General features: G+C 34.7%; 1 protein-coding gene across 6 annotated transcripts; it reads right to left on the bottom strand.

Moving 5' to 3' along the window:
- Positions 1 to 5,422: 5,422 nt before the first annotated feature.
- Positions 5,423 to 14,391, bottom strand: LOC110641727 (zinc finger BED domain-containing protein DAYSLEEPER). 6 transcript variants are annotated; one of them, XM_058139238.1, is made up of 6 exons: positions 14,098 to 14,391; positions 11,164 to 13,130; positions 10,192 to 10,303; positions 9,433 to 9,644; positions 9,270 to 9,315; positions 5,423 to 5,825 (listed from the first exon to the last, which is right to left on the bottom strand). In XM_058139238.1, the coding sequence occupies exons 2-3, from the start codon at positions 13,104 to 13,106 to the stop codon at positions 10,234 to 10,236; spliced, it is 2,013 nt and encodes a 670-aa protein (XP_057995221.1). In that variant the 5' UTR covers positions 13,107 to 13,130; positions 14,098 to 14,391; the 3' UTR covers positions 5,423 to 5,825; positions 9,270 to 9,315; positions 9,433 to 9,644; positions 10,192 to 10,233. The 6 variants fall into 6 exon arrangements, with proteins under 6 accessions (XP_057995221.1, XP_057995222.1, XP_057995223.1 ...); XM_058139239.1 differs by lacking the exon at positions 5,423 to 5,825 and adding an exon at positions 7,768 to 8,129; XM_058139240.1 differs by lacking the exon at positions 5,423 to 5,825 and adding an exon at positions 8,374 to 8,769.
- Between the last annotated feature and the right edge of the window lie 451 nt (positions 14,392 to 14,842).

Here is a 14,842-nt window from a genome sequence, read left to right as displayed (position 1 = left end):
AATGTTGTCTTTTCCTTGTCCTCTGGATCCATTTTATCTGATGGTACCTAGAGATGGCATATACTAGAGAGCATATGGAATATCTTGCTATGGAGTCAACTAGCTTATCAATTATTGATAGAGGGTAATGGTCTTTTGGGCATGCTTTGTTGAGGTTGGTAAAGTCAACGCACATACTCCATTTGCCATTCGACTTTTTGGCTAAGACCACATTCGCTAGCCATGTAGGGTATTTGACCTCCCTTATTAGACATGCTTTTAACAGCTTTTAGATGTCTTTGGTAATGATTTCCTGCCTATCCACCCCAATTTTCCTTTTCTTTTATTGTACTAGCTTGGTGTTCGGATCAATATTGAGGCTGTGAACCATAACTATCGGATCTACTCCTGGCACTTCCTCCTAACTCCAAGCAAAGGTGGACAATCTTTGACAAAGATTTTGATGAGCTTGTCCCTGTTCGAACCTTGCAGCACAGTGCCGATCCTAATCTTCTTTCCCATATGGAGCTCAACCTTTTCTATCTGATTTGTCAGCTCTAAAGAGATACTGCTTTCTAGTTTTTCCAGGAGGTCAATTGGTAGTGTGACCTTGCCTGTTACTTTTGTAGATTGGTTGTAGCATTTTTTGGTTGATTTCTAGCTTTCTCTTACCATGGTTATTCCACCCGGTGTTGGAAGTTTCAAAAATAAACAATCCATGCTAATTAAGATGTTATTACCATTTAAAATTGGTCATTCTAAGATGGCATTATAGGAAAGTGGGATGTCTACTACTATGAACTCTGTATATATTATACGCTTGTGGACTTCATCGCTTAAGATTACAGTTAAATTTGTGGTTCCAACTACTGGCACAATCTTGTCTCCTATTTTGACCAAAGGGAACATTACTTTAGTGAGATCTGCTTTCTTCAATCCTAGCTTCTTATAAACTTCCAGTGCGATTAGGTTGACTGAACTGCCTGTATCGATGAGAACTCTTCATAACATGTACCTGTTCAACAAAATATTGATCACCAAGAGGTCAGAATGAGACCTTTTAATATTTTCATAGCTTTTGGCTAGAAAAATATTGGATCCTTGGAGATGGATTTTGTGTCAATGGAGAACACATTTTTTGAACTGAAAGCCTCGGCTACCCTTTTACCATTACTTTTATGCCCTCTTAGTCCTCCTACTATGACATTGATGACTCCAATTGGCTCTTCCTTATCGTGTTTTTCTTGGCTTATGTCTTTTGATTTATCTTGTCTTCCTTCTGTTCTAGCAAACCTTTTGAGCTTTCCTTATCGAATGAGTCTTTCGATTTCATCCTTCAACTATCGACATTCATCAATGGTATGTCCGTGATCATTGTGAAAATGGCAGAACTTCTTTCTGTCTCTTTGATTTGCAGTTTTTAGTTTTATTTTCTATGGCCATTTGATTTCTTAGCCATTTTTCTGTATCCACATCAATACCCGAGCTCTTAATTTTGTCAGCGGCATGTAAGAGTTGTATTGATCTCGTTGAGAGGTTCTGGAGTTTGAATCAAAAGCTTGTCGGTCACTGCATCTCTTTTCATATCTCTTTTTAGAACTTTGGCTCACTCATCTTTCCTCTTTTAAGGCTGATCTTTCATTATCTAACTGGATGTACTTCTTTGCTCATTCCATTAGTTGTTTGTAGTCCAAAGCAGGATTTTTTATTGGGGAATCCACAAATCTGTTATTTCTAGATCCCTTTTTTATCGCCTCGCAGGCTATTTCATGGTTGAGGTTTTCTATCTATATGGCTTCTACATTGAACCTAGATACATACTCCTTGAGAGATTCTCCTTCTACTTACCGAATCTTCCTTAGGTCATATGATAGTTTTTTGAGTGGAATTCAGTTCGTAAATTTCTACTTGGATGAGCTTGCTAGTTGCTGAAAGTTCTCTATAGAATCATCTAGAAGCCTTCGATACCACTTTTGGGCCAGTCCTGTTAGTATTGTTGGAAAAATCCTACACAAAATAAAATTATTAACATTCTATAAAAGCATCGTTGTACGAAAATTTGCCAAGTAGCTCCTAGGGTTAAAGGTCCCGTCATATTTTTCTAGAGTTGGTAATTTAAATTTTAATAGAAAAACTTTTGATAATATTTCTTCACTCAATGGTGAACCATCTCTCATTCCATAATCATCATCGTGAGAATTCTTCTAGAACTTCTTGATTGCTCGTGTAATTTTCTAGCTAAGAGCACTTTGTTCAAAGTCTGATTTGTCATCATCGGAATAAACTCTCTTTGCCTTGCCCTTGTTGTTTCTAGATTTTACTTCTCTGACTGGCTTTTCAGATGGTATGGTGGTTACAAAAGGTGGAGGTGGTGGTTTTATCACTGGTGTATCTAGGGTGCTCCCTTAATATTTTGCTTGTATTCTCTCTTTAATGATTCTAGCATTGTTTCCATTTCCTTGATTTTTTTAATCATTGAATCAGGATCAGAGAGGCCTACTGGCTGAGTTCCATGGGTTGCTGCATTTGGTTGTGGGTCTATTGCCATTGGCAAAGCATCCGTGTCACCTAAGATTTCTGAAGGTGTTTTCTAAAGTTTGAACTTGCATCAGCCATGAAACTATTATGAATGAAATAAAAAATTTTCCAGAGAAAACCACGAACAAAGTTCTAATAAGAAAGTGAAGGAAAAAACAGCCAATGGTTTTTCCCATAGACATCGCCAACTGATGTTGCTGTAGATTTCTTGAATATTGGATTTGATTGGATTAAGAGTATCCTGAAAATCAAATAACAAGTGAGAGTTGGTGGTGGTTGATAATCACTCCGTCGCTTGAGTCAGTAATAGGATTATAAATCGAGTATTCAGTATAATGGAAGTGAGTGTTTTGTTTGCATACCTGTTTATGAAGCTTTACTTTGTGTATATAGTGATTGGGATGAAATCTTAGCCAAATCTTCACCAATTCCCTATTTAAGTTATAACGGTAATCATCCTTAGATTATGCGGGAATTAGGCGTAATCAGTAGCATGATCTTCATTTGGTCCGAACTCAAAGTGTATCGATCTCTTCGATTTGTCCGATCTCTCAAAACAGGTCGGAAAGCTCTCAGACATCTCCTCAAAACTCAGTTTTTTAGGTGTCGAGTTTTTAAGCTCGGATGGGAGAGCTCTATCCAGTTCCGAGCTCGGATGGGTGAGCTCTAGCCAGGTTGGTTTATTAGCCTTTTATATCAACAATCAACATACATAAGCTAATGGGATTTCCAATTTTATTTCAAGCCCTTGGTGAGGCTATTTGGGATTTCTTGATTATTTATTAAGAATAATAATAAAAAAATACTTGCAAAAAAAATGTTACCTAAAGATGTTACCTTACCTTTTGAATTTTGCACAAGTAATCACTTGACACTTCACTTTTAATTGTATCTTATTTAGTAAATTTTATAAAAATTGTAATTATTAAACATTTACAAATGATGAACCCACAAATGTAACTTATATGTGCTTTAACGTGAATATTAATACTGACTTGTATTGATTTCGTTAGACAACGTGAACAAATTATGCTTAATTGAATAACTGAAAAGTAAATTTTTATTAATATATTTTATTTTATTGATATGATATTTTTATTTAAGATATATTAAATATTTTATTTAATTCAATATTATTTTATTATGATTTAAAAAAAAAAAAAAAAAAAAACATAGAAAGGATGACTTTCCTTTCCCTTTCCCTTTGGCAACATTGAAAATGGTAAGAGAATGTTCAAATGGCATCAATGGTGGCACTAAGAACACTTTTCCCTTTCGGTGATGCGCAATGAGACAGGATCTTCGGGAGGTCATACCGGCCGTTTTCAGCGATCAACACAGGCACCTATTAACTTCTCTCTACCTTACCTTCATTTTTGACCAGTGCAGGAGAGACATGCACCAATCAACTCATTTCGATCCATATTACACGTTTACTATTACTTCTTTTTTCATATCAGCTTGTATTATCATCTTTATTGCTTGATAGAGCATGCATTCATTTGTTTTGATAACTAAAATTTCAAGGGTTTAATAGTTAAACTTTTATAAAATTCTAAGTGTTAAAAAGGGTTACAATTCCGTATGGGATGTGCAAGTGACTTTTCATGCAAAAATTAGAGCCAAAAGATGCTCTTAGCCTTATATATTATAATACTAAATTTTTGAATACTCAATTAGGCCACTAATTATATTTTATAATACTAATTATATAATCATATTTTTAGTACTAATTATATATAATTACACTAAATAAAATCTTAAATAAGATAAAATTATTATTACGATGTTATAAATTTACATAAAAGATCAATTTATTTTCATAGATGCTTCATATGTCAATCTTGATTAAAATTTATTAATTTTTACGTAAAGTTATTAAATTTATCAGTAATAATGTTATGTTAAAACAACCAATAAATTTTTGCTTACATTTTTTATAACTTTTTTTAATAAATAAACACTTTAACAATATAAATTTTACACAATATAAATTCTAAATCGATAATAAACTAAAAATAATCTATCCTATTTTTATTAAAAAATTAATACAAATTATAGTACTATAGAATTAATTTCACACGCATATAAAATATTACACAATCAGTTTTACTTATATATATATATATATATATATATATATATATATATATATATATATATATATATATATATATATATATATCAAAACTCAATTTTAAGTTACTATTCCATCAACAATATTGTAAAAAATTTGTTATGTATTTTTTTTTCTTATTTTAATTGGTTGAACTCTCCCAATTTCTACTTTTGATTTTTTTTTAAAATTTTATCTATTTTAATTATTTTTAGCCATTAAATGATTGCATTTATCTCTATTGCTATAGATTATCTCTAAAATAAATTAAAAAAAAAAGAATATATGCCAAAGAAAAAATTATAACAATATAATTATAATGAGTATGAAAATTGAGACCAATTTTTTATCAAAAAAATTATCCTATTCACTTTAGCCTATTAATTTATAAAATCATACCACTATATTTTTTTTCTGCCGAACTATATATTGTACATATTTAGGAAAGAATAATAATAATTAAATAACTTTTTCAATAAATTATAAATAATAAATTTATTTAAAATATAAACATATATAAAAATTTCATTTTTTAATAATATTATAAAAAATTGTAGTGAGAAATCACTATATCTTGTTATCAATTAAGACGCAGACCGTGACATTTAAGGACAATGGCCTTGCTAGAGTAATGACTTTGAACGTAGATGGTTAAAGCATCCATATATCAAACCAAATAGAGGTCTTCTCTTCAATCCCCATTCCCAACCGAGTAACCTGTAACCGCAACCCCTTATGCAAAACCTCTGTACTATGCAAGGTAAAATTAGTTAAGACACAATTCAAGCATTCAAAAAGTCACCACCTGGGAAATATTTCCATCGTTGTCAACCTAGTTAAAGGAATTGTTGGATTAATAATAATCCTATATCCTTGTTTTGCCAACAATACAAGATTAAAGCTGCTAAAATTGTGAAATCCTAAACCACCTTCCTCTTTCAGCCTATTTAGAGTGTGCCAGCCATACAAGTGCATTCTTTTCTCCAGATACAGTTGCCCCCAACAGAATTGACTAATAAGTGACCTGCAAGACGAAAACACTGCATGACATAAGTTGGAGTTGCTTGGATAAAAGGTTTGACAAGAAGTTCTTTACTCGTCTCCCAAGCAATCTTGATCATCACTCATTATGGGTAAGAGTAGAAAAGCATCTGCTCTGCATCGTCACGCAAATTAAAGGAACTTTTTATACCTGTTGAAAGGACAAATGAAGCATTATTACCATCTCCCAAGCAACCGAATCCCATTTGCACTGAGGCCAGAAAAGACCTCAAAGACTACAAAAATTTTAGAGAAAAGTATAAAAAAAAAATACAATGTGGTTTCCCACTTTAATACATGAGGAATTGTGGTTAATTTTTATTAATTTGATATCTTGTATTTTTTTTCGTTACCAAATGTGATATAAATTATTAATTACTGTTATACGACACTGACGTGATGAATATGTGACACTGAAATGGTGGCACATGGCAAACATGGCGCTTATGCGACACATGAGCTCTACATCATTAATTTCAATGCAATTATTTATTGTCACCTAAGTACAAAAGATTGAAAGCACAAGTTCCTAAATTGAAAAAAAAAAAAAAGAAAAAAAAACCTGAGGCCTTGAATTGAAAAATTCAAAAAAAAACAAGTACCAAAGGTAAAAGCACATGATACTTAGGTACACTTTCCCTTTTAATTTATAAATAAATTTTTATAGTTTAACAAATAGGTCTTTAAATATTATAATTATGTCTAATTCCTTTGCGCTTGACTCTCGTTCTCTCTCTTTTCCTCTCTCTAAGAGTGAGTACTATTTAATTTAAACTGAATAAATCGAATTGAACCGTCTTAATTTGATAATTCGATTTAATTTTTAAGATAATTCAGTTCAGTTCAATTTTGCATTTTAATAATTTCAGTTATTTTAGTTCAGCTCGGTTTTGGATAAAAAAAATCGATTGAACTGAATCGAACCAAATCGAATAACTTTATTGATTTTTAAATTGATTTATTTTTATAGGAAGTTAATATTTATATATAATTTTATATATATAATTATTTAATTTCATTGATTAATAGTTATTAGGTTCAAACCAAGGTCAAAATCAGACCAAATAACTTGAAAATCAAGTCTAAATTAAAAAATCTATTCAAATTTAAAAATTGATCGATTCAAATCGAATCAAACAGAAATAGAGCAGTTCAGTTCAATTTGATTTTTCATTCATTTCGGTTCGATTCGATTTGGTTTCTAAAATATAATAATTCAGTTAATTTGGTTTTAATGATTCAGTTTGGTTCAGTTCGATTTGAACCGATTACTCAGCCCTGCCTCTCTCTGCATCTTTGTCACTCCCTCTCAATCTCTCTCGTCCTCTATGAATACTCTTCACTTTTCCTTCCTTTCTGACGTGAGACAATTCACTTATACCCCATCACCTAAAAGTGTACCAATGAAACCCTACATAGATGTTACACACATAACCCCATTTGTTGTTAAGTTACTAATTCTCAATTATGGCATCACATGGAGAAATTTTTACTTATATTTTGCAATTTGTTTTGCAAAAAATTTAAAATAAGTAATGAACCATCCCATAGGGAGAAGCAAAAAAGAAATGGTAATAAAAGAGGGAAGGGAAAGGGGAAAATTTTCAAAAGGAAAAGATGATAAGAAAGAGATGTGAAAAAAAAGATATAGAAAGAGAGAAAAGAAGAGAGAGAAGGATAGAGGGAGCGAGAGAGAAAGAGAGATGGACAAAGGGAGAGAAAGATAGAGAGATGGAGAGAGAGAGAGAGAGAGAGAGAGAGGAGGAGAGACATGGCAAAATAGATTAGAAATAATTATAATATATATTTAAGGACTTATTTGTAAATTAAATGGAAATGTACGCTTAAATATCTTGTATTTTCGCCTTTTGTACTAAGAGCTTTTTTTTTTAATTTAGAGACCTGAGCTATCAATCTTTTGCACTTAGGTGTCAAAATAAATAATTAGGTTAAAATTGATAACGTGACACTAATATGTCATCACGTACTGCCACGTCAGCGTCATTTAACAGCAACTAATAGTTTAGACTATATTTGCTAATAAAAGAAAACATAGACTATCAAATTGACAAAAATCAAATCATAATCCCTCATTGTCAAAGCATGAAATCACGGAGTATTTTTTTCATATTTTTCCAAAATTTTAAACATAAACAGGGTAGATAAGCTCCAACAGAAACTTTGTCAAAAAGGAACGGAGTGAAAATTCTTCGTACTAACTGTTGCATTGTACACTTTGTTGCTAATAGCCATCCTTTTCACTATGTACATATAAATGAGATAAACTAGTCAAAATACCATATGAGAAAAACTGGTTAGGTTTTTTTTCTGTACCTTGAACCCCTCCACTGACTCAAAATTCTTCAATAAATAGCCAAATCAGAACATAGTTTGGTCTAGACAAGTAAACTGCCGAACTTCCATCAGCTAAATCCTGCAAACATCCCCTTCTGCACTGCAACAACCATGGGCCTAGAAAAGTATATCATCAAAACCATTAAATTCCTAGTTTTCCAAGATTTCATGACTAAATTCCTCGCCATCTATTACATATTATAGGAGAACGAAGAAAAATAAAGAGCGGGCAGTTGAGAGTGTCGGATGGAATAGATTTTGGAGGGAAAAGTTGTTGGGGGTTTGTTGAAGAATCAGTTGGAATAACTGAATGGGTTAAGTAGCAGTTATGCTACTCTGTTAGATAGAGAGAAACTCACTTGTATTCATTCATTCTATTGATGAATCAATAACAGATTTCTCTTCTCTGTCTGATTCTATTTTCTCTTCTCATCAAAGTCTACTTCTCTTCTCATCCCTTCTATTTCTCCTATTCCTAAATTCTATTTCAATCTCTGCATTCGGAGATAGATTTGAGCTGATACCTAACATCATCCTACTCTTTGCGCATTTTTTACTGGTCCCCAGACAGGTCCAACTCTTGTTGATGACAGTTCCTACTCTGGTTGATCACCAAGTCCATCATCCTCTTGCTTCTGTTGTTGTGACTCTTCTTCAACTAGTTGCAGTTCCAGTTGTTGACCAAATTCATCATTTTCATCGTTATCGTCTAGCTTAAGCTATTGAAAGTATAATTTCACCTTTTTTCAAAATGTTAATCAAATTACATGGAAAGAAAGTACATTAAGTTGAAGCATAATTCAAAAATTTTCTCAGCATTTAGCCATTTGAAATAAGAAAAACTGTAACAGCAAACACAGAATGAGACAAATTTAAAAATTCTCCGATAATAGTCCCATTAAAAAAAGGTCCTTCCTGAAAGCTTACAGAAGCATTTCTAAGGGTGCATAAATTCAAATATGTGCAATGATCAGCAACTTTGCCAGGCAGCACTGACAATGGTTTATTCAGAAATATACACAATCATGTCATGAACAGATACATATCCTACAATTGCTAGACTAGAGTGGGGGTGTGGTATCCAAGGCAACAGCTTAGCTTAAAATTGCAGCGGTTTTGTCAAGCCAACTCTTAATAACATAAATCATAGCAATTATCTTTAAAAAGTTAGTGGAGCTGGCTGTGCATTTGAAGGGATACATAGATTTCATGTTTTATATTTTATACCACAAGAACTTACCAAGTCCATGTGGATGAGCTGTTCAATGCGAGTATCAGCAAATAACCTGTCAAGAGGAAAGCAATAAAACAATAAGAAGATGCAAAGGTAGTTGAAATCATAACAAATATGTTCAAGCTTAAGTATAAAAATGTATATGCATAAATATATGTCAGGATCATACTTCTTAGGTGCAAGTTGCACTCAGGCATTCTGCAAATCTGTCAGTTGGTTCAGTGCCTGAGAAACAGAGCTCACATTTAAATCTACAAGCCGAAAGAGAAAGACATTCTTCCCCAGCATTCTGATAATCAAAACGGGTACTACTTTTATGCCCTGCTCTTTTGCATCAATGACAAGGTTCTTAAGTTTCTTCAGTTCTTCTGTTAGAAAAGACTTGGAAGAAAGAAAAAATAGACAAGTTCAGAAATGAGAAGCCTCCAAACGATTCAACATGATCAAAAGAAATGAGAAGTCTCCAAAAGAGGACAAAGAAAACAAAAAAACATAAGCAACTTCAGATTGCAATTAAGGACCTAAAATCAACTGCTGAAAGAAAATTGATAGCAATCATGTTGTAAACACAGTAGGGAAAACTTTCCCCCCTGCTGAATACAAGGTAATGGTGGTGGGGGATTTTTTGAAACTAATAACGAAGAATCACAATAAGGCTCAGTTGAAGCAGTCCATGTCGAGCAAAGTTCAACTTTACAATAAAATGCAAGTGTGTATTAGTGAGCCAATCAAAAGCTGCACCTATATTTATGTCTAATATAAACAAACAGAGGATTAATTAAAAGGCTAAATTCATTTTCCTTTCATAAATGTAAAGAAAGTAGAAAAACCACTTCAAATTATGAATGATAGACAGTTATCAAAACAAATTACTCGCTCAAATTACAGCTCACGCAAGTTAAGTCTCATGCAGTAACTACAAACTTACCAAAAGAGAGAGATTTTAAAAGGAGGCTTGAATGGTTGAGTCTCATATTGGCAGTAGAGGCATTATAGCCCACCTAGTCTGTGAGACAAAGGACCAGTGCTGGCCTTGTAAGCTGCGCACAATAACACATAAGGTAGCAATGCATAGACAGAAAATAAAGAGAAAATTTAGATTGCAAACCTTCAACGTAAAAAGAATGCACCAAATAGTTTTATGGTTCAAATAGTTTTATGGTTCGAGACTATTATCTGAATTCACTCTCTCTATGGCTAGAGTCTAAAGGGCTATCATTTTTTTATAGGACTTGCCAAAAATCACAGGAGAAAGCAACGTGGACTGAAACTCAAATAAGTTAACAAAATGAACTTTATAGCCTGAGAATCAGAGCCCAGAATTGCTACATACCAAAAGAAGTATTTTGGTTGAACAAAATATGGAATTAATTTCATTAATAAAAAAGATAGAAATGAGAAGTATTTGCACAAAAGAAAAGCAGCCAACAGAGTGATTTGCCAGTAAAAATAAGGAAGAAAAGTCAAGCCAAATACAAAAAAAGGGTCAAAAGATGGCATTGGCTGGGGTAATAAAGGGATGACTTGATGGCCTAAATTATAATATAAAGCAACACAAACTAAACCACTGGTAGAGAAAAGGAATTAATTATATGGAAATATGATGTTCAAGTGTTTAATGTTTACCAACAAATAAGAACCAAAAGTTATCCCCATCTTTTGTGAACCAGAGCCCACGCACAAAGTAACAGATGGTTCATCTTTGTGATAATAAAGTAGTCTGGAAATTAGAATTCCTATGTCCAAGCATCCAAACAATTCTTTCCAATGGTACAGGAGGTAACCTAATGCTGAATTATAGAACTAAACCTACAATCATACATATGATACTATGACAAACAAATCCTACATCTAAAACTCCATTTTCACAACTGCATTTGAAACTTCAGCAGATCCATACCGAAGCCAGTCCTTGGCACACACCAGCGCTTCTACTGTCTCCGGACGCAAGGAAGTCCGGTACTCATCCAGCTCTTTGTTCACAGTATCAAATACAGAATTTGGACCAGCTGTAGATACTGGAATGGTTAAAATATCTCGAGCCATCTTTGAAAGAGTTGGGTATTTCAGCTTGTTCAGTTTCCACCAACTTAATACATCAAACTCTTGCACACGGGGCAATAATGACTCTTCCAAGTACTGATCCAGTTCTGACTTCATCTGCTGGCTAGTAGTCTCCATGATGAACATATCAAAATCTGTGAGTCCATTGTCTGACAGGAGGGTTCCCTGGTGGTCCTCTGTCCTCATGTTGTTCTCAGTATTTCCTTCATCAGCATAAGTTGGAGTTAGAGGCAAAGGAAGGGCCACATATTCAAGAAAGAGCTCATGGATCCCATCATCAACAATCTTGATATATGTGGGTGCATCTTCGCCATAAAGTTTCGAAAAACTGAATTCCACAAGCTTCAGTTTGAAGCGGGGATCCATGACTACAGCAATTGCCAAAACCAGGCTGCAATCCTTCCAATATTTGCTGATCTTTTCTTGCATTGCTTTGGTAATAACACTGATAAAAGGATCCTCACTTGCAACAGCACGAGCCAGATCAGTCTGGATCTTCCATACTTCATGGAAGAATGTAATCGCGGTTGGGCTATTTGTGGAGGAGGTAAGGATGTTGGCTGCATCATGAAGAGGTCTCAAATAAGCACATACAGTCTCGACCTGCCTCCAGTGTTCCATGGAAGGGGCCTCTTTGTAATCAGGATCAGAAGTGTCCAAGCAAGAAAATACTTCTTTTAGCTCAGATGCAGCTACCAGCATCAGATATGTTGTGTTCCATTGAGATTGATCATCTAGAGATAGACTTCTTTCAGTGGGCACCTGAAGTTGTTCCTTAAGCTCAACAAACTTTTCCTCATGCGATTCTGAAGTCTTTACATATTTTACACTGTCTCGGATTTTCTTAACAACATCCCGCCCAGCCCATAACACATCCTTCGCAATGCTGCTTAAAGTATGTGCAATGCAGTTCCCAATCAATAATTGACCATTGAGAATAAGGGGATTTTTTATGCAAAGCAGGGATCTAAGACTTTCAAGGCCAGGTTCACCCACTGGATGATTGTATGTAACAGAAAATAGCTTGCCTTCCAAACTCCAATCAGAAAGGCAACAAGCAACAGCATGGCTGAGAGCAGTATCTGAATCAGGATACGGTTCCATCACAACATTGAGAATCCGCCTATGTGGCTTCCAATCACTATCAATGAAGTGTCCAGTTACAAAAACATACCCTAAACTTTGACTTGATGTCCACGTGTCCAATGTAAGACAAACACGTCCAGGCATTCCCTCAATAAACTTCATTACATTTTGTTTTTCCCTCAAGTAAGTTGCAACACAATCACCTTGGACAGTATTGAAGCTCACCATGCCAAATCGGGGCTGAAGATTTTGAACAAAAGTTACGAACCCACTATGTTCAACCATGTGAAGTGGGTAGTCATGCATGATGATCATCTTAGCAATTTCATGACGGCAACGGTCTGCATCAAACGAAATGTAGGGTGAGCTAGGAGAACGGTAGCGACGTTTCGGTGTATCAGATGCAGTGCCATTTCCACTTCCTGGGGTATATTGATTCCCTTGATTGCGTAGTAGTGCTGGGCAGGTTCCCTTGGCAATGTGACGCTTGAGATGGCTAGTACCAGCTACTTTAGAACCTGTGCTATAAGCAAAACTTTGCTTGCACTGATTACAGCACGCTCTTCTACATCCAGGACTTACAGTTTCTATTGTAAAGTGTTCCCAGACTATGGACTTCTTTTTCCTCCGCTTGTTAGGTTGTGCGTCTGGAGTAACCATTACCAGAGCATTGTTCTCTTCAGGTGTTGCCATCTTGGCTCCAAATGTGAATGCCTACTTCATTCAGTAAAAATAAAAGGCAAGCAACGTCAGAATATGGTGGGACCAAAGCATAAAAATTTGACTTGAATGCAATGTATAAGCAAAATAGTTTTGATGCTGAAGGTTACAAACATTGGCTTAATGTTCAAATTTTAAAGAATCATCCTTGAATGGAATATGTTTATCATGCAACAAGACAACAACTTGATGCGACATAAGACCCAAAGCAACAAAGTTAATAAAGTATTTAAGATAGCATCACTGCATGTCATAAATATTACATATTCTTACAGCAGAAAAAAACTGGATTGTGCAAGTGAAATGCGTAGTGAAAGAAAACAGGTGAAGATGAAAGGGAAATAAGCATACTGCAATTACAAGACCGCTTGGCCCAGCACCACGCCGAACCCATATTCAAGTAGTTCAGACTTCAAATACATGCACCCTTTAACCTACCTAAGTATGGGCCCTATAGGGATTCATCAAACAGTTGTTTTAAGTACCTACATGGGTCAGGGTCAAAATGGGCATTCCACTCTTATAGACGGGCTGAAACGGGACAACGGAGAGCACGGATCTACTGTTACAGCTTGGGCTTCATAATTTAACCGAAAAAAGGCAAAAATTATAAACAAAAACAAGCCCAGAAATACACAAAGATCAGAATCAGCACGCCGGTCAACCAGACATGAAATGAAGAAACTGAGAAGAAAAAAAAAAAAAGCAAAGCAAGCCCAGATCATATATAATTCATGAAGGCAAATGCGGGAATCAAATTTAACATGTAATTTATCCTAGTAATGATTAGCCCCAAGCTATAACCTCTGCAGCAGACCTAGAAATCCTTAATCAAGCAAAAAAAAAGTGGCAAAACAGGAGAAATTAGGTAGAAAAGCTTAGAACAGATTAAACTTCGAAGAGAAAAGGAAAAAATCAAAGTCCATAGAGAACAAGAGAAATTATTCAGGACTAGGGTTTTTACCAGTAGCGAAGACGCGATCTCCGTGCGAAAAAGAAGCTCGGACACCAAGTTCCGACGGCCTGAGGAAGATCTAGGCTTGGCAGCGGCCGAGGAGAGAAAAGAGAGATTTGGGCTTCGATTTCGAACCAACCCGAGAAGCTAATTGGACCTAACAAGGAAAATTTGGTAGGACTTGTTTGGTTAAGAGATAAGGGACCGGGGTGGTTTTTGCGGGCGGAAGAATTTCAAAGCAACAAGATCTAAGAAGAGCATGTGATTTTTGGACTCTCAGTCCATTTTTTTTTTTTTATCTTCTTTTCAAACGGACCGCAAAGCCCACACACTTCACACAAAAATGCCATTTTTTCATGCTGGCACGTGCGAAGGATATCTCTTGTTGAAGGCAGGCCGCAGATTATGAATGGACTTTTCATTGGGGTAGGGGCCCACATGGGGTATTCTCTTAGCCCAATGAGATGTGTCCAAAGATTTTGAAATTGTCCTTGCGTAGGAGGTCACTGAGATGATGCTTTGGTGTGTTTGTGGCTCCATATGGGGTTTGAGATAAGATTCCTCTCTTAAAAGTCTTTAACCCAAGAAGATGATGATGATGTTCAACAAATTACCTATCAAATAATTCTTCAAATAATTAATAGGATTCAAATTTTTATTGTTTTATGTTATAAAAACACATTTCATTATTAAATTATTAATTTAAGATATCTAAATTTTTATACAAACACTGGATTATTAAATTATTGATTTG

This window comes from Hevea brasiliensis, chromosome 17 (assembly GCF_030052815.1).
Source record: "Hevea brasiliensis isolate MT/VB/25A 57/8 chromosome 17, ASM3005281v1, whole genome shotgun sequence".
Classification (NCBI taxonomy): domain Eukaryota; kingdom Viridiplantae; phylum Streptophyta; class Magnoliopsida; order Malpighiales; family Euphorbiaceae; genus Hevea; species Hevea brasiliensis.
Note: the sequence above shows the minus strand (reverse complement) of the source record. Positions and strands in the feature narration are given on the sequence as shown.

Excerpts from the sequence above, each read along its gene's own strand:
- LOC110641727 (XM_058139238.1), bottom strand. The coding sequence starts at position 13,106 with ATGGCAACACCTGAAGAGAACAATGCTCTGGTAATGGTTACTCCAGAC. Across the intron at positions 10,304-11,163 it reads TGTGCCAAGGACTGGCTTCG|CTTACAAGGCCAGCACTGGT; the intron begins GTATGGATCTGC and ends TATTGTGCGCAG.